Source organism: Macrobrachium nipponense, chromosome 17, assembly GCF_015104395.2.
Source record: "Macrobrachium nipponense isolate FS-2020 chromosome 17, ASM1510439v2, whole genome shotgun sequence".
Classification (NCBI taxonomy): Eukaryota; Metazoa; Arthropoda; class Malacostraca; order Decapoda; family Palaemonidae; genus Macrobrachium; species Macrobrachium nipponense.
Genome location: NC_087210.1, coordinates 76269217 through 76296185, shown reverse-complemented (window position 1 = coordinate 76296185; position 26969 = coordinate 76269217). Strand labels below are relative to the sequence as shown.

General features: G+C 35.9%; 1 protein-coding gene across 1 annotated transcript; it reads left to right on the top strand.

Moving 5' to 3' along the window:
- Nucleotides 1-1811: 1811 nt before the first annotated feature.
- Nucleotides 1812-15239, top strand: LOC135196340 (E3 ubiquitin-protein ligase RNF103-like). The gene is made up of 7 exons (XM_064223100.1): nt 1812-1983; nt 3165-3285; nt 3692-3786; nt 9723-9886; nt 10329-10593; nt 13108-13233; nt 13383-15239. Exons 1-7 carry the CDS (start codon nt 1876-1878, stop codon nt 14742-14744), a joined length of 2241 nt encoding a protein of 746 aa, XP_064079170.1. The 5' UTR covers nt 1812-1875; the 3' UTR covers nt 14745-15239.
- The last annotated feature ends 11730 nt before the right edge of the window (nt 15240-26969 follow it).

The window sequence follows — 26969 nt, the reverse complement described above, 5'->3', positions numbered from 1 at the left end:
TGATTACAAAATTTTGGGAACAGCTATATCAGAACCAGTTATGCAAGTGCTATAGATTAGCATTTTCAAAAGTTTTTTTAAGCTGTTGGGAGAAGGCCTTCTGATGGGGAAGCAAGTAATATAATAATTTAGATGAGACAAGGATCAATCAAAAGAAGTTGAAAAAAGTTTAAGAGGCCCAGACAGAAGGTAATATTCAAGAGTAGAGAAGCTTGTATGCATTTTATTGTAAAAAGTTTAGACAACATTAAGAATTGGGAAAAAATTGGGATTGGGGTGTCATACCAGTCAAGGCAAACTTTTAGGCAAGTTATGAAGTCTGAGTGTGATATTGCACAATGTTGACTCAGTAGTCTGCCTACTTCAATGTCAAGAAATGCCATATGGGGCAATGTGTGTATGTCTGCGTGCAATTGAGTTCTCATGCACACAACAAAATACGTACAATATATGGGTGTAGAAGCAGACGGGCTAAAATAGTGAAGGAGAGAGATATGATTAATTAACCAATTTCTCTATGAATCAGTAGTCAGGTCGACCACAGTTATCCATCAAATAAAAGTAATGTATCATACTTCCAGCAAAAAAGTTTTTTGGTGCCATTAGATCTGTTGAATCCTTAGTTTCTGCTAACTGTAAACATAACCCATTAGGATAATAGGGTAATCATAGCAGAGGAGAAGCAGGCATGAGTGGTAAGCCTAGGATGTGAGTTAGCATTGTGATGGGATTAGGTGGTTTGTGTGTGAGAAATGCAGGATATGGCTGTTGGAAATGGGATAGGTTTGGGGATGTAAGAAATTGGATAATTGTGTGGGAAATGAAGGTGTGAAGTTTTAAGAAATGAGACATGTTTGCACAAGGATGGCTAGATAGTTGTCAAGTGAGAAGTTTGTTCAGAAAAGTGTAGATGTATAACCTAACACAATATAGGTAGATCCATTTTAGATTATTAACCAGTGCTAATTATTCTGGGGCTCAGGGTGACTCATTGACCCCAAGCTAAGTGGTACCCTGATATGCTGGCTCTTCTGATTGAGGCACTGGACAGAATACTCCTATATTGCCCATTCTGTGTCCATCACACCTGCTGAGATATCATCAGTATGTAATGTCACTGTCTCTTCACTGTTGTAGTCTACCCAGAGGTTTGTCTTACAGTACTACGTATGTCGTTGGTGTTGTGAGAGTGATACCTTTCTGGTTGCAACCACTCTCCAACAAGTTGCTTTACCACCTTGGTTCAGTTCTCACAGCATGAATGGTTACTTGGTAAATGTGGACTAATGGAATTGTGTCAAATAAATGAGAATTTTATAAAGTTATATTTCTGTAATATAAACGAATCAGTTTAAATAATAGGGATTTCCCACCTCCACACTAATCACTTTGTAAAGTCTAGACTGTAAAGACCAAATTGAATGACTTAATAAATGTTTCTAGGGTACTATCCAGAGGAATAATTGCCCCGGTGAATAGATAGTTTCTTCCACTTCTCTTGGCAAATTGTTGATGGATGAATACTAAATATTAATCCTGTTATCTCTTTGTAATAGTGACAACATATTTAGGGTACATTTTGTAATTGTGACAAGATATTTATGTACTGTTCAAACACTCTGATGGCCTACTCCTTGGTTCTACCACTTAGAGGCAGATACAATAGCCAACAACCCACTTGTTCCACAATTGCAGTTGATTTTCTTCACTGCTTACCTTATTCCTGGTTGGTATCAACTTGTGAGGCATTTTGGAAGATGTTTATTTATGTAGTGTGAACTTTTTTTTTATTCATTAAACCTTTCATCCTTTCTAAATTATTGTTTTTTTTCAGGCCATTGGTATCTGACACTGTGCCATAAAATTACTTCAATTATGTGGAGGCGACCAGTTCTTGTTTTGCTATATTTGACAGTTGTGGTTGTGGTTACATGGATGGTAGAGCTAGGTTTCTGGTGGGACACCAGCTATACATCATATCAGGTAAGTGTATGTTTATTGAGAAATTTGTTTAATGGTTGCTTCTTTTCTTAAAGCTTGCAGTGTATTTTCAACTTGAGCCATGTGCTTTCAGAGATGCAAATAAATCAATAGAAGAATAAGCACAGTATCATTGTTACCACCAGTAGATGAGAGTACAGTGTTCCCCCCGTATTCGCGGGGGATGCGTACCAGACCCCCCCGTGAATAGTTAGAACCCGCAAATGTTTGGAACCCCTATAAAAATGCTAAAAACAGCCTATTTTGTTAGTTAAAACTCAAGAAAAACCCACTAAAACTTTTCATACATGGTTTTTTTAATAGTTTTATCACAAAAAGTGCATTTTATGATGAAATTCATAAAAAAACCCAGGAATTTGTGGATATTTACCATGGAAAAATACCGCGAATGCGCGAATTTTCCGCGAATAATGCAGGGAAAGGTTCCCGAGAGAAATCCGCGAATGTGTGAGTCCGCGAATCTGGAGAACGCGAATACGGGGGGTCCACTGTAAAAGGTAACTTGATTAACTTCTTCAGAGATATCAGTATCTATGGTTCAAATCTTACATTGTCTTTGTAAAGGCTACCAACTCTTATGTATGTCCTAATAAATGGTGAAAATGTACCAAGTGGAGTGCAGTGTATAGACTAGTCCTTTGTCATCAATTTTCAAGATTTTATCTCTTGTCATGGTTTCCCCAGTAGCAAGTGTGTGTACTGCCTATTTTGTCAGTGCTCTCATGACTTCACCTTTGTCACTTCAAAACATGATCATACTGATAATGTTTTTGAGAACTTTTGTTTTCATGATCAAAATGCTGTTTGTTTGAGATTTTTATACTGGTGGAATTTTGAATATTTGTGCATATTGATGTATGCTCTCTCTCTCTCTCTCTCTCTCTCTCTCTCTCTCTCTCTCTCTCAGAAACTGTGTGACAAATTTTTTTTTAATTACTTTAAGTGAATGCTTACTACATATATTACACATATAACATCATTGGGAGATTAACCATGATAACTACATATTGTAGACAGACACCCAAGAAATATGTCCAAAATTCAATTTTGATAAGAGTCATAATTATGTATTAAGCATACATTATGGTTCATGACATTGCATCGCTTCCATTATGCAGTATATACTTTCATACTTGTAATACAGTCCTCATATTTTATTACAGATTGTAAATCCTCTTCGAAACCTCACTGTAACACAAATAAGAACTTTACTTGAGATGAGAGGCATTCAATATGCCGCCTTACTTGAGAAATCTGAAATAATTGAACTACTTCAAAAGTCAGGTAAGTAGCTTATAATATATCTCAAAGCTTGGAAATAACCCCAGTGTCATAATGTAAGGACATGTATTTCTTTTAATTACATTTAATTTGCAGTTATTATTTGTTTTGTGAAAGCGTTCTAGCACCACTTTTTGCTTTAGAGACTTAGGTACTGCGCAATTAGTGAGTCTGAGATGATAACCTGACAAGGGTTTGAAATTAGAATACATGAAAACTGGTATAGTATACTTTTATTATTGTTTATCATTTAAAACAGTTTTCCAATGTGTTATTAGTTTCTATCTATCTTCTGGCTCTTGTTTGAACAGATTAGTGTTATTATACCATTTATTAGAGAAGAAACTTGGTCACTCAAGTATGCAAGAAGATAAGTTCATGTTCTTACATTACTGTATTTATCTTACAGGTCCTGTTCAGTATGGAGAATTATTAGGGAGAATGCACACTGCTGAATCTCATGGTCCTCTTGAAATATCAGGGAAAGAAGATTTTAATGAGCAGGTATATGAAAAAGTGGCGAAAAGGGGTTTTTAAGCTAATTGAGATTTAGAAAAGTTAACAAGGATTTGTAATCAAATGCTGAAGAGATAATTAATGAACAAAAAATGGTGTCAGTAAACTTTTATCCTGAGATGATTACCCTTCAGGGTTATATCTAATCTCACCTATTTTTCCTTCAAAGATTATACTTAAAAGAAGATAAAAGATTTGATATGCTAAGCATTCATACACAAATAGTTCATTGCTGAGACTTTTGTGGTCAGTTAGTTTAGCAACATTTCTTATAGAATATTTTAATGAAATTATTAGCTCTGTTGTGTGCTCTAATTACTACCAGATGTCTCGTACATGAATAGCAAATGTTTGATTCTTCTTGACATTCTGCCAATCATTTATTCGTCAAGTCTGATAAAAAATAGCTGTTGGATAATATTTCCAATAATTAACCCTCCCTTACTAAGATAGTTTGGTGCTTCATGTCAAACCCATCAAATCTTAATTAGCCTGAATCTGCCATGTCAGCTTCCCCTGACCTGTATCCTCTGAATAGCTGGAAATAATCATTCACCATTGTCCATTGTTAGGTAAGAACTGCCTTCCTCTTCTTCTGTTTGTTTGAGTTGTGTTAACACAATATCAGAATTCGTCCCAGTTTGTCTCAGCAGTTTGGACAGTCTAACTCAAGGGAGAGAGGAAAGGACAATAGAACAAGGTCATTAGCTACCCTTGGTTTTCTTGTCTCTGACAATTACAGGTTCTTATCTTCCTAGACACAATGTAGACTGGAATTCCAATTGTGTCAAAGCCCGGATGTTTAGCTTTTGAGTAATCTTTCACCTAATAGATCAGAGGCATATACTCCTTCCCATGTTCTAATAACTGACCAAAAAGTGAGCTCCGGTAAGTCAAACCACAGGCATTTTAAAGCTTACTTTATCCTCCCACCAAAAGTGTGTCCCCATGCATAAAGGCCTATGGTTTGTTCAATATATAAAGAAATGACAAATTTTTTTTATCATATTGTATTTTTCATAACTAATAACCTGAGGTCTTTACCTGAATGGCTCACCTCAAGCCACCCCCATACAGTTACCTGGGCTGGAAGACAACTGATGACTCATAGCATATGCAATGGGGAAAAGAGGTCAGACCCTGACTACTCTCTCTCTCCATTGGTTGATACACTCATGCTACCAAACCTTGTTCTATTTTTAACCAGATCCAGTTGTAATAGAGAGATTTTAATCATACCTAAAGACCTCAAGTTTGTTTGTTATGAAAAATACAAATTGATTAAAAAATTTTCCCTTCTCATTCATTTAATTAATTAACTTTAATTATTGTCTAATCAAATCTTCTTTTCTTACTTTTCAAAAATGAATATTAGTTAATCATGAATTTCTTATTCCTATCTTCTTGTAAGTGAACAGGGTGTATTCCATTTTAATGAATTTTCCATTTGTTCTGGTATTGTGAACATATTTCGGAGATTTTTTTGTCGGTACTATCACCATATAAAAATTGATATGCTATTAGGGCCTGTTTTGCTCACCCGTGAATGATAGAATTAATAATTTACAGTTTTTTCCAGACTGCTTGGTACTGAAAGTATTCAACCATATTGATCAGTACTATGTTGTAGTTCCACCCTTTAGACTGTTGTTTACTGTATCTTTGGAGATGGATCCTCACCAGTTAGGCTTGTCTGTGCTGCGGCTGGCACTGTTGTCACAGTCTTAATCTGCAATAGTACCTTCTGAGACTGAACGTGTCTGTCGTCAAGGCCAGAGATGCTTACTGCCAGCAGTGCTGTTGTTTCTTTCTTTCTTTCTCTTTAAATCTTCAGTTGAAAACCCTTGTGGATGGAGTCAGCAAACTATAAACCTGTGGAAAGAGACAAGTTTTGTGAAAGGTGATAAATAAATAAATATGAGGGAATAGAAAATAAAATCCATACACCTAAAATTCAGAAGTCATCAGCAGATAGTAGGAATGAATGTACTCCTTGCTTAAATATTTGGAGATTCCACATTTTAGTTGTAGCCAAGATAAAACTACTAGCCAACTGACTAGTATTAAACCTGGTGCTAGAAAAATGACGCACTGCGGCAGCAGCCTGCCTAGTGTTGCAGGCAAAAACAGTTAGGTCATGTAAGGAAGACTGCAGAGGATGCTTGATGTTGTAGTACATTTTATGCAACAAACATGATGAACTCACTTTATGTCTGTGCCACAAGTCACCGTTAAGAGCTGGCAAAATAAACTTGACTGATTGCCTAATTGTATTCAAAAGTTTGAGAAAAAAGTTAGCACTGGAGAACAGTAATCCAAACAAGGAAGAAGAAAAGAGTCAAAGCAATTAGATTTAATGGCTTCATCCTGAAACACTTGAAAATATGTCAACAAGATACCAGCTTTTTTAGAAACATTAACCATTTCCCTTGACATGGCTGTTCCTTTACCTGCCCACTTGTGGCATACTTATGCTACCTGCTACTGCCAGGTTCACTTGCCAGTGGCTGCTCGCATGTGCCCAATCAACTGTTTTGCCTGCTAACTGGAGCCTCTCGTTGTTTAAACTCACTCCCTTTCCAGCCCACTCCCTTGCTTACGATCCTGGTTATGTACTGCTTGCTCTGTCAGGGGATCAGCTTGTTGCATCGACTGTGCTTGCCTCTTCTGCTCCTGGTTCTTCAATGGTGCTACTGCCAGTGCCATTGATGCTTTTCCAAGCATTTCCAGATCTTGCTTCATTTCAGGAAGTATCTCTGTTTCAGTGTCTGGTGTTGCTTTGCATCTTCCATGTCTATTTTTCAACCAGTTATTGCCACCTTGCTATTGGACCACTCTGCATTTGCTGCTCCTGATTTCCCTGTCCGGGATACTACACCAATGACTGCCCCTGCCTTTGCTTCTGTTGCTGCCCTTCAGTCAGTGTTGTTTACTCCTGCTCATACAGTTCCAGTGATTGATGTTACAAATGCCACTTTACCACTGTTGCTGTTCCTGCTCTTACTGTTGATGCTGCTGTTCATGTAAAAAGTCCTGCATGTCTAGTGACCAGTCGTATTGTTCCTGCTCCACAGAGGGTCAGTCTTGTTGCTCATAGTGTTTGTACTGCAGCTAATAACTGATCCTGCACTTCTGCTGTTTTGGCTGCGCTGATGACTGACCATGCTGTTCCAGCAATTACCTCTGCCCTGTCTGCTACTGCTGCTTTGCCAAGCCTCCAGTATATGTTCTTCCTGCGTACATATTACTGTAATGAATTGCCTGCTGTTCTGAAAGCTTCTGCTTGACTAATTCTGGCACATAGAGCTCCTGTTCTGCCTGCAGTGCCTTCCCTTTCTGGCAGCTGCTGTTCATCTTGTCTTGTACTTACAGCTCCTGGTTTGCTAACTGCTTCGCCTGTTCTTGCATGTACAACTTTTGTTTGATTATTCCTGTGTATGCAGTTTTTGTGCTGTCTGCTGAGGTCACTGTCTCGTTTGCAACTGGTTAGTTTATACCAGTAGTAATATGCCTGTGATCGTTCCAATGATTCTGATGTCCATGGTTTCATTGATTGTTACTCAAGTTATGTTGCTGATATTATTCATGCTGGTTTAGATATTTGTATTTCTGTTTTGGTCAGTCTTATATCTTCACCTTCGCTGATGTGCATTACTTTAGCAAGTACAGCTCTTTCTAGGACCTTTACTTGTTCTTCACTACTACATCGGTTGAGGTTGCTGCTCTTCTTACTATGATTCAGCTTTTGTCTGTATCAACTTGTACAGTTGCTGCTCCAAAGCTGCATCTACTCAGGGTGAAACACATCTCTTTTTTACTATGGTTATTCTAGCCTGTCTTTTCCTGGATTCCCTTCTGATGCGGTAGTGCCTGGCATAGGTAAAGGCTTTGCCAAGGCCAAGTTGTTCCCAGAGTCCTACAGGACAGTCATCCCATCTATCTTAAACTGTAAATTTTGCCAAACCTGGGAGGCTGTTATACTGGTGTCCCCAATTAGGTAGTCAGGAACCTCTCTATGTGATTGCCTTTGTTATGACCTTGTCCTCTGGTACTCCAGTCATTCTGGAAAAGCTTATTTTATGTCATCCTATCCCTGTAGAGAGCTAGTGCTGGCAATGCACCTTGTGCAGTGTACTGTAAGGGTTACTTGAGGTTCTTTGCACCATCCCTCTGACCCCTAACTGCAACCCTTTTCATTCCTATTACTCTACCTCCATTCATATTTCCTCTTCCATCTTGCTATATCTTGCTATCACCCATTCCTAATGATTGTTTCAGTGTGCAGCTACAAATTTTCCACCTGTAACAGCTTTGAAACCTTTCTAAGCTCAATTTCCCTTTCAATGCTGGTTGACCTCATATGCCCCAGCACTTGGCCTTTGGCCTAAATTCTATATTCCATATCATTCCACAACTTTGTTTGTTTGGTGGTTATTTCTATTGAAATTGAGAGAAGACAGCAACTGGAGATTACAAGAAGTGGTTTTCTTTTTCTGAAGTAAAAGTTTCGTCTGCAAGGTGTTCATCCTTTGACAGCATCATTGATAATGAGTGGCATTTGCCAGAGTTGAGACCAAAAGATTCATCTTCTGAAACCAGAAGCAGGAGTTTTGCATTCCCCTCACAACTGCATGGAAGGCTCCTGTTTGACAGCAGGAGATCTTTAAGATGCTGTGATTGCCTTCAACCTGCTGAACCTTAGACTTGTAGTTTTGTCTAAAAGTAGATATTTTGAATACTGAACATTTGTCTGCTGCTGCGTTATCACCTGCTTAGTCAGATAAGACAGAGAGGTTCCTGAGCATTTTCATGGTCGTCGTCACGAGACAATAGTGGGAAGAGTGCATCTGCACTTGGAGCTGAGATCTTTGGGAAATTATGTCGGCCTTCAACCAACCCTTGAGTTTTAGAAGGAAGGAAAAGATACCTATCATTATCCTAGCCAATGACCTCAGCTTGGTGAGTAAGTTTAGCAGTCTATTATCTTTATGTGGGAACAGTGAAGGTGGTGAGGGAGTCAATCAGGCAGCAACTCGTTATCCTTGGACATTTGGGTTATTTGCTTTCGCATCCAAGTTTATCCTACATGAAGGATTGGGTTATTTGCTTCCTCATCCAAGTTTATCCTACATGAAGGAGATGCTTCTGCTTAATCTAAGAAGGAACATATTCCAGTTCCATGCCATCAGCCACTGATGAAGGGATACACTGGGCCTGCCTAAGGCTGTGGAGGATTACTGGTTGGTTTTAGTGGAAATTGCAGCATTACTATGCCAATACCTGGGTCCACAACTCACTTGCAGGAAATCAGACTTGATTCTGTCCAGGAATGCAACTAATCTGGAGATGGAGATAAGCTCTCCACCTGCAATTGTTGGTCCCTCAGTAGTCATGATCTTGAGAATTTTTTATGTGGTCTAGTAGGACCAATGTCAGTCAAGTCACTCAGCAAGCTGATACCACAAGGTAATTTTTTATGTTTCTATACCAGTGTAATTCAGAAAGTGTCCAAAAACTTAACATGGTATTGGAGTTGTGAGTGAACTTGGGTGAATGCTGGAGAGTCATTATATCACCTGTTGAGTTAGTGACAGTATGAGTAAAGGTTATCAATTATATTATCTTGCTGAATGACTTGGCTGACATTGGTTATTAACATCCTGTTTTATTGGGAGTATGCTCTTCTCATTCCCACCAATGGGGTTTATCAAGTAGTTTTAGCCAGGAGAGATCAAAACTGATAGGTAATGACATGGGGATAAGTACAAACGACTGGCAGAATGGCTTAAACTCGTTCAGTTGACACCCTCAGATAATCACACTCCAAGCAGTAGTGATTGGTAAAAAAAAATTTAACATTTATAAATCATTACCATATTTAAAATTTTACTTGTTTGTTTTACTAATTTATATGTATATTTCAGATTTATGAAGAAAAAGAGTCAATTTGGTTGGTTGAAATAATACCTGGGGAAGGACAGTATGCTGGACATAGAGTACTTGATGATCGAGCATGGCATTCTCTGTCGCCAAAGTTGCAAACCCTTCAAATTAATGGCGCCATAGTTAGCTGTCAGTATGACCGTAGGTAAGTTTATTTCTTTTTTTTAAATACTGTAAATAATGTATTTTTATGCAATACACCTGTTATTATCGTCACCATCATCGTAAACGCCTTTAATAAGCTTGTCCCATCTTGGTGTTCACTATTCAGGATAAGCTTGTCCCATCTTGGTGTTCACTATGTACAGGATATAAAATTTTAGAAAATTTTATATCCTGTAAAGACAGACCTCTTATTTTCCTGGAGATACCCTTCTCTCCTTTTATCTCATAGATTTTTAGAGTTGCTGAAGTTTGCTGAGGTATAGATGATACTAGTGATGTAATCAGTAAGGGACCCTTGACTCTCTTAAACATTGTTTGTGTTCTTTGCACAAGTAAAGAGGTCTGCTTGTATCCAACAGCTGTTATTATTTTAAAGTTTTTAAATTAGAAATGCCTTTCTTACTTTGCATTTTTAATTTCAGATTTTGTGCTAGACAAGGATGGAGCCACCCTCAGTTACTGTTGATTCTGCCTTCAAATGAGCATTTTGAAAAATCAAGTCGTTCACGAAACCTTGGTCGAATAGCTGTCAGGAAGAATATTGCTTTGCCATCTGCTGTTCATTTGCCTGTCAGTGCAGTTTTGACTTGGCTTTATGAGCAGATTTTGTTGAGAGTCAAAGTGGTGGATAATGTGAAAGCACTGGAAGAAACGTGGATTAATGTGACAAATGTAGCTGAGAAAAAGGTGAGGAATGTTTTTAACTCTTAAGTGCCAGATATGAGTTTTAGAAGTTCATGTGTATGTACAATTATGTAGTGCAGTAGTTTTGTTTCATCCTTAACTGGCTAGATATCTGATTTAGGTTAATAAAATTATGAGTTGCCTAGTGTGTATGATAGTGTTTTGAGGAGAGATGTGATAAGTGGTCTTCACCCTTACAATCTTGCCTTCTAGTTGTTAAACCCATTCTTGTGGGTTACTCATGAAGTGCTTGTGATTAAAATGAGTGCAACTCATTGAAAAGTGGAATAAAGGTAATTTAGTAAAATTTTATCACTGCAAAGGGAATGAAAAAGATTGCAGGTTTTTCACCCTTTTCTTTATCTTTACTAGGTAAAAGACTTGAATACAGAAATGTTTACAGTGCAAATCCTTGTTTCAGTTTTGGATTATATACTGTATATAAATTTTAATGTTTTATGCAGATATCCAAGTTACTAATTTTCAAGTAATATTTTAATTTTGCATCGAAAACATGAATTAAGACATAATAGTAGGATTTTTTCTTAGCGCTTTCAGGATATGCAGTCAGAATAATTAGAGAAAAAATCAGACACATATAAGATCATTTTATGAAACTTGCATACCCAGAATGGTTCACATGAGTAAAAAAAAATTTTTATGATAAAGAAAGCACTGATAAATTTAGATATGACAAATATGATTTCATCTCTCATTTTAGCAATACAGTTAGGAACAAAATATGCAGTAACAAAAGCAAAGATAATCAAAAGAAAACGGCCCTTGTATGGGGTGTGACTCCTATGTGATGACAAAATTTGGATTTCCATAAAAAGCAACGCCTAAGAGCCATAAGCATTCAACACAGAAATATAGTACTAGCTGTACATTGTTAGGATAAAATCCATAGGTTGAAGTGAGATACAAAAGCAGTAATACAAAAATTCTCCTAAGGGTTGTACAAAAGACACGTTCTAAACAATCCTTGTTTCCCTTTCATTGTTATCTCATCTGTATAGTATTGAACTTCCATAACCTCCTGTATGGAATAATTTCTAACTATCTTGTCATTTGCCTCTTAGTGTGCTTTTTAAAGCTTTATTCTCTAACAGTAACATTCTATTCAATGGAACCTGTTTTGTATTTAGTTTTCCATACTATTTCAATGTGTCAACCTTATTAATCCTTTCTCCATTCAATGTTTATTCTTCCATGTGTAATAAAAAAAAAAATAGATTCACTAATTTTACCTAATATATCTTTTTCTCCTATTACCAGTTAGAACCTGAATGTTTGCTGAATTTTTATTATTAATGATAATGATAGCAATAATCAGTCATTAGGGATTCAAAGTTTTTTTTTTTTTTACTCTTAGGTGTTGGTGTTAATTGTTTGGGCCTCTTGATGTATGTAAAATTAATTCTTTGCAATTCCTCTCTGCAACAATTTAGAGCAATGTGCCCTCCATTAGTAATGTAAAGCAATAAATCAAAGGGCATTAAACTTCTCAGTGTTACAGGCTACCCATTTTTGTTTTCTAAATACCTTCACTGTAAATTTTCAGCCACAGTTTTACATTTTTTTAAATGTAAAACTGTGGCTGAAAATTTACAGTAAAAGTATTTAGAGAACAAAAATGGGTAGCCTGTAACACTGAGAAGTTTAATGCCCTTTGATTTATTGCTTTACATTACTAATGGAGGGCAAATTGCTCTAAATTGTTGCAGAGAGGAATTGCAAAGAATTAATTTTACATACATCAAGAGCCCCAAACAATTAACACCAACACCTAAGAGTAAAAAAAAAACATAGAATCCCTAATGACTGATTATTGCTATCATTATCATTAATAATAAAAATTCAATAAACATTCAGGTTCTAACTGGTAATAGGAGAAAAAGATATATTAGGTAAAATTGGTGGATCTATTTTCTTTTTTATTATATGGGGAAGAATAAACATTGAATGGAGAAAGGATTAATAAGGTTGACACATTGAAATAAGTGAAATTGAGTAAAAAGAATTTCCTATTTAAATACACAAATATTTTATTTTTAGTATAGACAGTGCTGTATATATTGCTTACTGCTTATCTTATTGATGGCTTTTGTGATTACAGTGGTCCCCCCCGTATTCGCGGGGGATGCGTACCAGACCCCCGCAAATAGCTAGAACTTGTGAATAGTTGGAACCCCTTTAATAAAAATGCTTAAAACAGCCTATTTTGATAGTTAAAACTCAAGAAAATCCCACTAAAAGTTTTAGACCTTGTTTTTTAAATAGTTTTATCACAAAAAGGGCATTTTATGATGAAATTGATGAAAAAAAAACAGGAATTTGTGGATATTTCTCATTGAAAAATACCACGAATTTCCTGCGAATAAGGGGGGACGTGTTCCAGAGAGAAATCCGTGAATGCGTGAGTCCGCGAATCCGGAGTAAGCAAATATGGGGTGCCCATTTTATGTAGGGAGCTGTAATAATTAGTGGAATTTCAACAATTTTTTATGTTAACAGATTCCCCATGTTGTTTATATCTCCGAACTACTGAGTCCTCCTTTACTGATTGCAACTCTAGGGCTGCGCTTGTCAAGTCGCATTAAGTTGGCAGCATTTTCTGTTAAGAAAGAAGAGAAGGAGCAGGTAAGTTTTCTTCCTCAGGAAAAATTGACATGCTTAAGATTTTTTTAAGAATTTTCCATTTTTATTGTTGGTAGTAGCTTAATTGATTTTAATAGGATTTCAATATCTCTTCATTATGATTTTACTTTAAACAATGGGACTTGTTTCAGGTTTCACGCTTACTCAAAAAGTCTGGACTTAGTGGAGTTCCTACAGTTGCAGTTGTCACATCTGAAGGGATTACATCTTATGGAGGGAAAAAAGGAGAATCCATGACAAGACAAGCACTAGATTCCTATATATGTATGTTACAACCACGGATGAATGATGTTTTCCTTATTTCCTTAGTAGGGGCCAACTTGTTTGCTGTTGCTGACTTTTTTTATATTTTTGATTATAGACTGAGAGCTTGGAAACATGTGGTTCGTACCTTTTTAAGAGTACTTGTGTATAATGTTACTGTGTTTTTGGTGTGGCTCGCTGTTACGGCATTACTCAAGTTTTCGTACGTTGATGCCGCTCTTCAGTCTGGGTCTTGGTTAATGAGTTTTTTCAATAGTACCTGGCTTTTTGGGCAGCTGAGATATCACTGGTTAATGGTAGAAAATCATCCAGTGATATTTTGGATGTCAGCCAAAATATTTGGTATCATGGTGATTATATGGAGGGTATGCTTTAGAAGGAGTGGAGACCAAGAAGAAGTTGATTCTAACTGGTGGGCTTTATTCCCAATGGATTCATACCTAGTTAATGTACTCTTTCGACCTATGGCATCGTTATCTCGACCACGACCATCTCAAGATTTAGGATTAGAGGAAGGAATGGAGCTTCTGATAGAAAGATTAGCAACACCAGACTTGTGGTTGCACCCAGTGATACCAACAGATTATATGAAACACTTGCCAATGTGGAGATTTGATGGATGGGGAAATGAAGATGACTTAAAATCGGAAAGTGAAACCGATGTAGACAGTGTCAGTGAAAATGAGAATGATACTTTGTTAGATTCTCATACGTGTTGTCAGGATGAAAATTGCCGATTATGTGAGCTTTGGACAACTGTCAAGGAAATATATGTGTGCCATAGATGTGCCATTTTAAAGCGTAAACTAGAAAGACAGTACTTAAGGTATAGAAGAATTGGTGATAGAATCCATCAAAATCTTGCATATGAAAGACTTTTGAAAGTCTGTGAAAGCTGTTCTAAAACTAGGAAGCAGCAAAATATGAATGAAAATTCAAAACAATTAACTAAAAGTGTAAGTAATTCACGATGGTTGTTGTCACCACAGCGACTCACAGAACTTAAATGGACAGCACCTCCTCATGCAATTGAAAGTCGCATATGTGCAATCTGTCTTAGCCGCTATCGATGGTCAGCCGTATTATGTGGTCTCCCATGTGGACATCACTATCATCATTCTTGCATTACAGAATGGCTGTTAAAAGATAATCATCATTGCCCAACTTGTCGGTGGCCTTCTTATAAAAGTAAACCATCAAATAATCTTTCTCACGATCATGAAGAATAAACTTTATCTTTAGGATACATGATGCAATTTTTATATCGAATAATTTCAAATATAAATGTATTTGTTAGCTCTAAGTAAATTTCCGAATATGTTGCTTGTGGATTCTCATTTAATTGGATATTAAGAGACAGGATCTATAGTCAAGCAAATGTAACGTGTTAAATGAAAAGATGTGTAATGTTCATCTGTAGATTTGATGTTGGATAGACTCGGCAATGTGTCAAGACTTTATAATTAAAATTTTGAGAAGTGGATGATTGTATAATGTTCGTCATTCATGATTTTAAGCATGTCTTCTTAGTATTTGGTCACATTGTGGTTTTCTCTAAGGTTGAATTTTGGAAAGCAAAAGCATATGATATTTGGTTTGAACCAGCACAAGAAAGAAAAAAGTACTTTTCTGTCAGACAAGAAACACACTATAAATGTGCCCTGTTGTTTTTCAATGCTTGTGAAACTTCAGATGACTCATTACACTTAAGTATTCGCAGTTAATTCATGTGTATCTTTATCCTTTGATGAACACGGAATTTCTAAATCTTCACATTAAAAAACAAACCAATGAAAACTTGCTTTAACTTATTTTTTAGCATGCCACCATTAGTGCATGAAAAATATTAGTAGAACAGTAGGTAACCATTTGGTGTCTTCTTTATATCTTCCTTTGAAAACCAAAATGTTTTCGTCAGACACATTTATAGAAGCTTTTGGTGTGGTCATTATCCTTCACTGTATATTCTTCATTTTCTTTCACAAGTAGCACCTCAACTTAACAGATGCTTTGGGCTCTGGGTGTCTTATAAGTAATATAGTACATATTGTATTAAGTACTTAAGACCTCTGAATAAAAGCTGAACTTGAGTATTTTGTAGATATCTTACAGCTAACAGCAATTCCATATAGTATTTCATAACCTAAACTAATATATACTTTACACATAAATGGTACCGAAGCAAAAAAAACTAATAATAACGTTGCTGATAAGTTCAGAATCTGTTTAAGTTGAGGTCCATTTTGCATTAAATGTTTTGTTTCATTTTCCCAAAGAAGTCCATAAGTATGTGGTTGTTATTGATATAAATACATAGAATATAAATTCTTTTTACAAATATGGTCAGTATGACTGCAGTGACTTCCCAGAAGGAAGGCCTGTAATTAGTACTTGGACTTTGCAGGCTGTGATTAGTATTGTTAATTAGTTTCATGAAACCACTGAATCACATTTCCAGTCTTGCAGGGCTTGCCCAAAGAATTTGGTTTTAAACAAAATGTGATAATTTGACCAAAGTAAAATTAAAGAAGTTGGTCACAAATAACTTGGGAGAGACAGAAGGGAATGCAGCTGGGGGCTAAAAGGGACACTGCGCCTCAGTGGCGTAGTTGGTTTGGTGTTTGCTTCTCACCTTGGTGGTTGCGGGTTCGATTCTCGGCCATTCCATTTAGGAGTGAGAGATGTGTATATTTCTGGTGACAGAAGTTCACTCTCGACGTGGTTCAGAAGTCACGTAAAGCCATTGGTCCCGTTGCTGAATAACCACTGGTTCCATGCAACGTTAAAACACCATACAAACAAACAAACAATGAAAGGGGCACTGCAGAGTACCTTAGTACCATCTATGGTGTGCCACACAAAGTTCACAGTAAGTAATATGCACTACAAGGCAGAAATCTGCTCAGTTAATTTATATACCAGTAAGGATGCTGAACAAAGGTTGTTGTCATCACAGAGGGAAAGTTTGCACCTAGTCAAGTGAACTAAGATGGTGTCTACTCTACAACTGCAACAGAAAATTACTGTTTTTGTTAACCAATTTTACAGCATAAAACACATCAGTATGTTGATTATAACAATGCAGCTTTCAAAGGATTGAAGATAGAAACTGCTTTTGCACATAGCAGTCTTTGAATTTCCTGCTCGGTATAATTATTATTATGCCCTCAAAACATAAGAGATATGAATATCGAAAGCTTATGATCCTATTGATGAAAAGAGGTCCTTCCTTAAAAGGGTGTAATGTCAGTTAAAGATTTATTTTTCAGAATGGTACTACGCATGTTTCACGTATTAAATTATCAGTTTTTTTTTAGACACGATTAATTAAGAAAGATGTAGATTTTACCATTAAAGACAAATGCTTGCGGCTCAGTCCTAGTGAAAGTCAAATATTCTGGCTCGGTCTGTTTAACTATCCAATAATTATTATTATCTAAACACTATAAGGAAGAAGAACAGGTGCAAAAGTACGCTTTCTTTCAATTGAGACAAAAATTTCATACATAGTAGGTTAAGTTAAAGATTCCACAGTTTTATCCTTGGTGAAGGGGAATCTCTCAACCTAGGTTAAAAGAATAGAACTCATTTTCTGTTTAGTATGCATATGATTACAAATTAGAAACCAAAACCTAAGGCCATTTAAAGCCAATTTTTTTTTTTTTTTTTTTTTTTTTTTTTTTTTTTTTTTTTTTTTTTTTTTTTTTTTTTTTTTTTTTTTTTTTTTTTTTTTTTTTTTTTTTTTTTTTATGTGGACAGACACATTCTCAAAAGTTAGATGGATAACGTAAATCCTAACAGTTTGTTGAGGAAGAAATTCCTTATACTACCTATCACGTGAGTTCAGAACTCATACCAGAGTATAGTTTTAGTTAAAAAATGGTTAATATAAATTTAAAGAATTTAACAAGCATTTCCCTGGAAATCGAGACTAGTGTGAAGTTGACCTTCTGCAGAGAGATAAAATAGAATGTTATTCCCACAGAACTCGTGGAATATATGTTAAAAGTCTGGAAAGTAAATGAGATTGTCAAACTTACAATATATCTTCACAATTATTGAGTTTATCGGTTATTTATTGGAATTTGTCTATATAGCTAAGCACTGGGGCACATTCAGCCATGCAGTAGACTACTCAAGACAACGTTCAAGGGAGTTGGAGCGGTTGGACGGAAAGGTAGAAGAAAGGAAGCAGAGTGGAGGTAAAGTAAAAACCTGAACGTTGGAACGCCACAAAAACCTTTTAATAATGTCTACAATACACCATGTGAGATGCACTGACTGCACTTGCTCCCTCGGAGCTAATTTTCTTGTAGTGGAGATAATTCCTTTTATTATATAAGTCTACCATGAAATTAGTCTACGTTTTCTCTATTTAGTCCCGTTTTCTACTCAAGATGTGGACCAGTTCAATGATATCGAAAATGTGAATTTAATAGTGAATATCGCCGAAAATATGCCACTCAATAATAATATGATGTGAATACCTTATGAACCGGACTCATATGAAACCTACATTATTTCATTCACAAATGCTTAGGAGTAATTTGGTTCCAACGTGAAATTTCATGAGAAACTAAAAGAAATCATTTATGAGCCCCTTTGAAGACAGCTACATTATGAGAATAGAACATAGTAAATCTTGTAATGACAAGTAATATAGAATAGTGCTCGAATTTTTCATAAATATTGATTTGTTAGAACTTTAAGGGCTGTTAAAACATTCAATGAATTATCATAGTAGAAAAATCTCTGAATATTTTTGATAAACGTATTCTTAGATTGGATAATCAATTCATATGGTCAAAGATATGACAGCAACAAGTTATTCAGACTATATACATGATATAATTATGGTTGTTACCATTCATCTAGCAACAAAATATGATCAAACTACGATTGTAAAGTTCAGATATTGTCACGAGACAGAAGAAAGCATGATAATTGTTGGGAAATTCTGATAAAATTTAGAGGGATGGAAAACTAAATTAAGAAAAAAAAAATCTATACGCTCAAGTTTGAGCATAATGAAATGTTCTTGTGAATGTGATGGGAGAAATAGCTCTCAGACACACCATGAAGAGGAAACTAAGTACTGGAATTCTGCCAGATGTGAGGATTAAGGTGCCTGACCCAAGTCCCTATACCTAGAGAAAATATACATTTAAAGGAAGAGAGGTTGAATTACAGACCGATCTGTCATAAAGGTTAATGTAGATGACAGAAAATAGACCTTGAAAATAGTGAAATAACCGAATGATGAGGACAAAACTGTAAAGGCCAGTGAATGCAGATGAACATGAACTGGAGGATGTCGACGTGACAGAGAGACCACTAAAGAATGGAGTATCTTATTACACACACACACACACACACACACACACACACACACACACACACACACACACATATATATATATATATAATAAATATATATATCTAATATATATAGATATATATATATATGTATATAATTATTCTAATATTATATGCCTGGACTGATATATCTATTTGGTCATGATGCCCTCTGCTCCTATGTAACCGAACTCAGTTTTTTGCTGTGATCAAGATAAAGAATTTTTGATCACTTTACAAAAAATCTAAATTTTGCGTAATTGGATGCACATTTGTAAGTTGCTACATATAAACTGCGTCATTGCCTTGAGGAAGATGCAAACATGACTGAGCTTCAACAGAAACATTGTGAAAGATGGAGAGCCTCTGGAAACTCCTACGAGAATGTTTCTATTGTCCAATCACGACAGCCAACGCCACCTTTTGGTATGAATGAAAGAGTAAGTCATCCAGTAATGGAAAACAGCTATATTTCCTGTTGTTAAGGATACGTAGAGGAAGAGTTTTCCGAAGTTAAAACTGCCAGCCTCTGAAATTACCGGCGTTTAGTTTGTTGTGAAACCGACGTGTTGCTGAGTGTGATCTCTTGGTGCTCAGTGATTTTTTTATTTGTAAGTAAAGTCTTTGGGTGTATATTTTTATGCTTGAAATACTTATTTCTTAAAGCTGGTAAAGTTTCAAGTTGGCATAATATTCCTTGGTATCTTAGTTTAGCAAAATTCGTGTTAGTCTGAGTGATATTGCTCTTAAGGATGGGAGCATTTCGTTTCAACTTTAAGCTGGAATCTGATATTGGTTCGTCAGTTCTTGATAACGATATTCACTTTAGATTGTCGCCTAGGTCGATGTCAAATCTGGTGTTGAACAGTTTAGGATATTTCAGATTATTCTAAGATTCTTATTCGATATCAATCATTTTAGTTATGTATTGATAGGATGCAAAAAATTTTCCATTTACAAACTGTGGTGCATTTGACACGAGAATCATGAGACTAAGTTGGTGGATTTTTATTTTGGAACAGGTTCCCGAAATTGTAGATTTGCTTTGTTCTAAAATCCTATGCTTGATAAGAACTATTTAAATTTATGTATACCGATTAATAATTCAACCCTTTTAATGTTTTAACTATTTAGACCTTCATGTAAGTGGAGTTTCCTGTCTATTTGCCCCGGTGTATTTTTTGGTAACGATGGCTGGTATATTTTGGAGGAAGGAGGTTGTTAGTGGTGCTCGGCTAGACCGCCTTAATTTCACAAGATCAAATTGCCCAAGGGAGGATATAACGCACCATGTTAAGGTACATAACTGTTTACTACTAGTTTTGTCCTACGCGTCCCAGTAAGCCTCTCCCCCACTAAAAATTAGATATGAAAGTGCATTATCTCAAACTCTTGGCTACATAAGTTAATGTCAGAAATAGCTATTCATAACCGGAAAATGTTCAATTTTGGGAAAAGATTATGGTCTAAATTTATGGATTATCCGTAGTTTATAACAGATTTCTAAGATTTCGACAACTTCTTGATAGAATATCTTAGGCTGAAATATCTTAGGCTGGTGTTCAGCCTAAGATCTCCAGGCTCTGAAACATGTCTGGTTACTTGTTCACAAGATTTTGAATGTTATTATTTTACATCAAACTCAATATATAGTATTACAGATGAATTTGGCATAAAAAAATAATTACTGCCTCTGAACATTTTTGGGGGAAATTCGCCATATCCGAGATATGAATGTGTATATAATCACCATCCTCAAAAAAAAAATTTTTCACTAACAACACAGTTTGTGGTCTGATGAGTTTGTTTTTGTTTTTAGTGCTGCATTGTCGTTCTGATGCAAATTGTTTTTTTACCTTAAAATTGCATTGTGGGTAGTTAACGTGTTTAGGAGTTACGTGACCTGATGAAAATCTTACAGGTGTCAAGCATTTTCTCTTGTCATTTGGTTCGTCTTTCACAGAATGAAGGTGTACAGTTTGTGTTCTTGTAACACTGATTATTTTCGCTTTGTTCACGATTTCTAGAAAATTAAAAAATGTATTGCCTTTTTAAGACCTGCTATGTTACCTGCAGCAGTAGCCTACAATGTTTGATGTGTAATAAGCAGTATAAATTTAGAAAGGAGAAAAAAGTTTGGTGGTGTACCGGTTATGTTTTTGACAAAAGACAGTATTTTCACTAAGTGATCGGAAAGGCTAATTTTTAGATAGTTAAATTGCCAGTATAGAAATCCTACCGAATTCCTGGTGTTTCAGGATTTCTTTACAATTTCAGTAAAGAATTTGTGCCCCATTTACAACCTTTCTAGACTAAATTTCTTTGAAGAAATCTTAGACAAAAATTCCTTTTCCTCCGAGAACATGGTACTATTTGAATTAATGAAGCTGAGAATTCCTGTACCCCATATAATATGGGGGTAAATAGGTTTAAGTCAGCTGACTTAGTATTATACCTGGTATTTCTACAGAAGCAATCCGCGGTGGCCTAGACTATGGCAATTGACGTTCTCCTATGTTATTTTTCTTACTGAACAAGAACTTAAAGTAATATTTATTCGGACGACTGTAATTAACTCCCAGGGGCCAGTACTAAAAACGGAGAAATACATTGGACTCCCCAATCCCTAGTGGATTTCTATCAGCGGTTACGTTCCTTGCAGTTCGTGCAGAACTATTCTTTAGAATTACCCTGCAAGAAACGTAACCGCGGATACGACATCTACCAGGGATTGGGGGGTCCAATGTATTTCGCCGTGTTTAGTACTGGCACCTTGGGGGTTAATTACAGTCGTCCGAATAAATATTACTTAAAATTCTTGTTCAGTAGGTAAAACTGCATAGAAAAACCGTAACTGCCATAGTCTGGGCCGCCGCGGATAGGTACCCTAGATCTACCTTATACCTGATTTTATGAACACAACCATCTCGGTCATTCCTCTTCATTCCTGTGAATGCGTACATGCAGTAGTCCATGAATATCTGAATTAGTGCATGCGCATATACTGGTGTCCATAATTGAAAACTCAAGTGCATATTTTTATGGGTAATTTTTAATAGCAGTTCTGGATAGTTTTCATGCCAGTTTTCGATATTGGAGGTTCTTCCTCCTCCAATCTTAGTGGGCTTCCTTCAGTCTAGGTCTTCTTAATGCGAAGATTTAATCTGAAATCCTTTAAATTGTTAGAAGTTTCCCGATGAACATTGTTACCCATTTGAACTTTTTCCTCGTACGTTTTGACTTCCGTGAGTGGGGTTCCAGATTTTTCCCTCGATATGTTGGGGAAGATGCTGGCTTTTTATTTATCTTTAAATAAGTGTGTGGGCGATATTTAATACTGACGGGTTCTTTTAAGTTCTAAAGTTTTCATTTTTCAGCTACGTGGCATTTATGGAATTAGTTGTTGCTTGGAAAAACCAGCCTCGGTTATCATGTAATCTTGATCCTTATGATTATTATTTCAGCTGTATTAAAAAACTTTCAGGCGTAATTAGCGTTTTGAATGTTTCTGGCGATCATTTCGGTAGCAAATTTAAGTCTTGAGATGCTGGGCATAATCTAAATCACAGTAAGAATATAATCTTTGGTCGGGGATAACAAATAATGGGAAATGCATGTACTATTCCAACCTCCCATACTTGAGCAAGTTCTGATTGTGGTTAAGGTAAGACCATAGGACGAATCTCGGGTTGTTGGGTGGGGGAAAATGTAAAGTGAGACATACAGCGGCGTGTTCTAAAATAGATTATTAATGTGAGTTGTGTAGAACATTTTCAGAGTGACACCTTACACTAAAGTGGTAAGTCCCTGCATCCTAGGTGGGGTTTGGTTAGGTAAAGTGTGAACCCTATTTTGATTTATAGTGCTATAGATTAGGTTGGGGTTTCAGGGGTTGCAAAATAAGCCATTTTAAGGACCCTGCATCCTAGGTTAGGGTAGGTTAGATGCGATTTGGTTGGGTCACAACCCTATTTTCTGCAGTTGATACTTTTAAGTAGGAAGGTTCCAGGGGTTGGTTAAGGGGCTTGGTAAGGCCTGTATCATAGGTTAGGCTAGGATACATTCCTGTCAATATTTCACTTTCGTGTATTGCCCACCCCCAACCCCCAATTCAGATGCCCTGGTTTGTTACTGCATTCCTTCATTACTGTAAGATTTAAGGAATCCCCAGCGTCTGAAAAAGCTAATTTGAATGTCGGGAACTTTCAAAGTACTCTAAAACATCGGAAAATCATATTTCAGCTCTAGCATATTATTTCACGTAAAAACATAGTAGAAATTCAAGCCTTTAGGTGCATTAGTTTGGTAATTTAGTCTAATTCTTCCCGAGTGTTTGGGATATACGAATGACGACTTTTAATAGTAAAGGAATTAAAATTTATGCAAGTCTTAAGTCATATGAAGTGCTTGAATGAGCGAGTTCAGGCTGGCAAGACAAATGATGGGACACTTTTTCAGCCATTCGACTTGAAGCGAAGGAGTTGGAGCGGTTGGTGATGAATTTCAAGGATATAAAGGAGGAATGGAAGAGGAAACTGTTGCACTGAAGCAGAAAGACAGATTGGACAACAGGATTCAAGAAAGTGCTCCGGGATGTTGATGAAGGAAGCATCTGGAATGCATAATGATGATTATTCAGTAGATGAAACCCATTCATATGGAGCAAGTCCATAGGGGCCATTGATTTGAAATTCAAGCTTCCAAAGAATATGGTCTTCTTGGGAAGAAGAGGATGTAAAGGGAAATCAAGAGATATCCCACTTGAGATGCAAGAGTAGTATTGTGGTAGTGATGCATTGTAATTTCGCTTGAACTTAAGTGCCAATTGCACATCCTCGCACGACATCCTCCGAGTGTGTTCTATAGGGTAACTGATTTGCTTGCTTGTATGGTGTTTTTACGTTGCATGGAACCAGTGGTTATTCAGCAACGGGACCAACGGCTTTACGTGACTTCAGAACCACGTCGAGAGTGAACTTCTATCACCAGCAATACACACATCTCACTCCTCAATGGAATGGCCGAGAATCGAACCCACGCCACTGAGGCGCTGGTAACAGAGTTGAAAGTTTTTAATAACTTTGTAATTAGAACATGCAGATTTTCTCTAGCCTGGGAATCGAAAGGTAATCTGAGCAGATTATGCTTTATCATATTTTAATTAGTGTAGATTTTTACTAACATTCTGTATTCATTTGCTAAAACTTAATCCATTTCTAAGGTTTAAAAAATCTTCGTGTTTTACATAATTTGTCTAGGTTTCTAGTTTGGTGTATTGCTTGTAAATGTAGTATTGCGTACATTTTATGTTTTCAAACACTAAAGAGATCTTGTTTGAGTATTTAATCAATCAACCGAAAATTATTCCTTAAATTTCATTGCCCAAACATAGAATGCGATAATTATCGATACTGAGGAGACCGCTATTTAATAGGATAGATTTGACACAGGTGTTCATTTCAAATGCTAGAAACCTAAGATAATAGTAACTAATTAAAAAGTGTTGGCCATACTAAGGTCTACTTAGGTTTTGATATAAAGTAAATGAAGTTTGAAACATGAGTCTTAAACACTATAAACCTTTCTCTGTTGGCCAGTATGTTGTACCATTTTAATTTCCATTTCTTTTGCAGGTACTATTTATATAAGCCCTAGGACCTCGGATACTACTGGTAAATTTGGAGTAGTGAAATGTTCTGGAACTGGAGAGAATTAGTGGTGGCGGCGGCTCTCCCAGTACTGTATTCCACTAGCATTAATTAATATACGTAAAATCTAAGGTCATGTAGTAGTGAATTTGAAGCTTACGTCAAAGTACTACGTGAAAGGGGTTTGGTAACCTTTTCATGCATTTAGTTGTATGACAGACTGTAATTTAATTATTTAATTTAAATTGAGCAATATCAGTACTTTTATAATATAGAGTATTGAAAGTTTTTAGATGTATTTTCACAAGAACCTGTACCTGATCTTTATTGGCATAATACTGGCAGATACTCCATTATAGTATTTACCTGCTGGCATACAATTCAACATGACCCAATTATGAATTTTCATTAAATTGATAAAGATTTTCGCTTTTTAGAGTCCTAGACATTTTTAATGCTCGGTATGAATACCTGGAAATATTTAAACTATAATGCTAGTTTGTTATATGATTTATTTATTAATTGCTCGCTGGTTTATCTTTATTTTTCGAATGCCAGGTTTTAAATTTATTACTTATAATACATAATGTAAGGATTCGGATAATTTTACTTGGTTCAATCTATTAATGTTAATTGGATTGGAGATGTGAGAAGTTATAAATGGTACTTTTACTCCATTGTTTTGCCTGGTTCAACCCAGTAATGTTAATTTTAGATCCGTTCAGACCTCATTAGATAGAATGGTATTTTGTTTGGCAGGGCAAAAGTCCAGGCACGGAATAGATAGAATAGTATTTTGTTTGGCAGGGCAAAACAAAAGTCAGGCACGGAATAGATAGAATAGTATTTTGTTTGGCAGGGCAAAAGTCCAGGCACGGAATAGATAGAATAGTATTTTGTTTGGCAGGGCAAAAGTCCAGGCACGGAATAGATAGAATAGTATTTTGTTTGGCAGGGCAAAAGTCCAGGCACGGAATAGATAGAATAGTATTTTGTTTGGCAGGGCAAAAGTCCAGGCACTGACTTAAGTTAGAATATTTTGGATAGAATAGTATTTTGTTTGGCAGGGCAAAAGTCCAGGCACTGACTTAAGTTAGAATATTTTGCAAAGTTAGAATATTTTTGCATTGCTTAAATCTAATTACCTTTACTGTTCTCCATCTTTATCGGACTTTGATTTTCCATCGCTTAAGTTTTATTTTTAATTGCTTAAATTCAATTATATTACAGTTTTTAAACTATCTGACATTTTTCCATCACTACATTACTGTTTTTAAACTTTATCTGACATTTTTCCATCACTTGAGTTGTTTTACTGGTTTTTCAATGTTAATTTCTTAATGAGCTGGTAGCAATTTAACGTTGCTTGAATCAGCTGTGAATATTATGGTAAAATAATCCAAGTTTGTCAGTTTTGTTCATAATTCTTAGTGTGAATTTTTAGTTCGTGAGTTACAAGTTCACTTGTATGCATGGAATTTTAGCAGTATCATTATGGTAAGAAATTTTATTTGCTAATCCACATTTAAATCTTGATTTTTTTATTTGCATCTCAAAATTCAGTTCGGGTTGCAAAGAATTTACGTAGTTTTGGGAATTTTTAAAATTCATCAATTGTCAGTTCGAGTTACATGACAATGAATTTACGTAGATTTGGGAATTTTAAATTTTTTGTCATTAAAAGCAAAAGTATTGAACCTTATGAATAAATTTTAATGCTGAAATTAATTGGATACTGAAATAGTATTATTTACCGGTTTGTGATTTATTGCTTTATCTTTTAAAACCAATTAGTTACTATTCTTTTTAAAACTAAATATATATATTTGAAACCAATCCATATTAACCAAAAGTTAACTTTCAGAATTGAGGAGTGGATTTTCAACGGATCTGGTAGTCCAACATGGTTATGAAAAGCAGAAAAATATTCAACTGGTGCTGAAGTTTTAAGCAAGTAATTTTGAAGCAACGTTGAGAGAATTTCTGCGGCAGAGTGGTTTGATGTTGCATTGAGAGGTATTCGCAGCCAAGTGGTTTTTTTATACAACGTTGAGAGAAGAGAACCTAACTACTTTCTGCGGCCAAGACCTTTTGTCTTATTTGGCGGGAATATTATAAGGAAAGTGAGCAAAAGGTCCAGAGAAAGCAAAGGGTCCAGAGAAAGCTAACCCATGCTAACAGTAGAAGACCTTTTTACTGCAGACTGTTTGCAGTGAAAAATAGGCCGCTACTGTTAGCATGGGTTTGCAGTGAAAAATAGACTGCTACTGTTGGCATGGGTTAGTTTTCTCTGAACCCTTTACTCACCACACATGAGTAGGTCTAGCCTGAATAGCATATCATGGAACCTTTAAGAATAAATATGATTTAATTTCATCAAGGAGGTAGAAAATATTATACTGTACAGAAATAAAATTTTCTTTCCCCTATAGCTTAAATATTTCAGTTTTC

Excerpts from the sequence above, each read along its gene's own strand:
- LOC135196340 (XM_064223100.1), top strand. The coding sequence starts at position 1,876 with ATGTGGAGGCGACCAGTTCTTGTTTTGCTATATTTGACAGTTGTGGTT. Across the intron at positions 3,286-3,691 it reads TGAACTACTTCAAAAGTCAG|GTCCTGTTCAGTATGGAGAA; the intron begins GTAAGTAGCTTA and ends TTTATCTTACAG. Across the intron at positions 9,887-10,328 it reads AGCTGTCAGTATGACCGTAG|ATTTTGTGCTAGACAAGGAT; the intron begins GTAAGTTTATTT and ends TTTTAATTTCAG.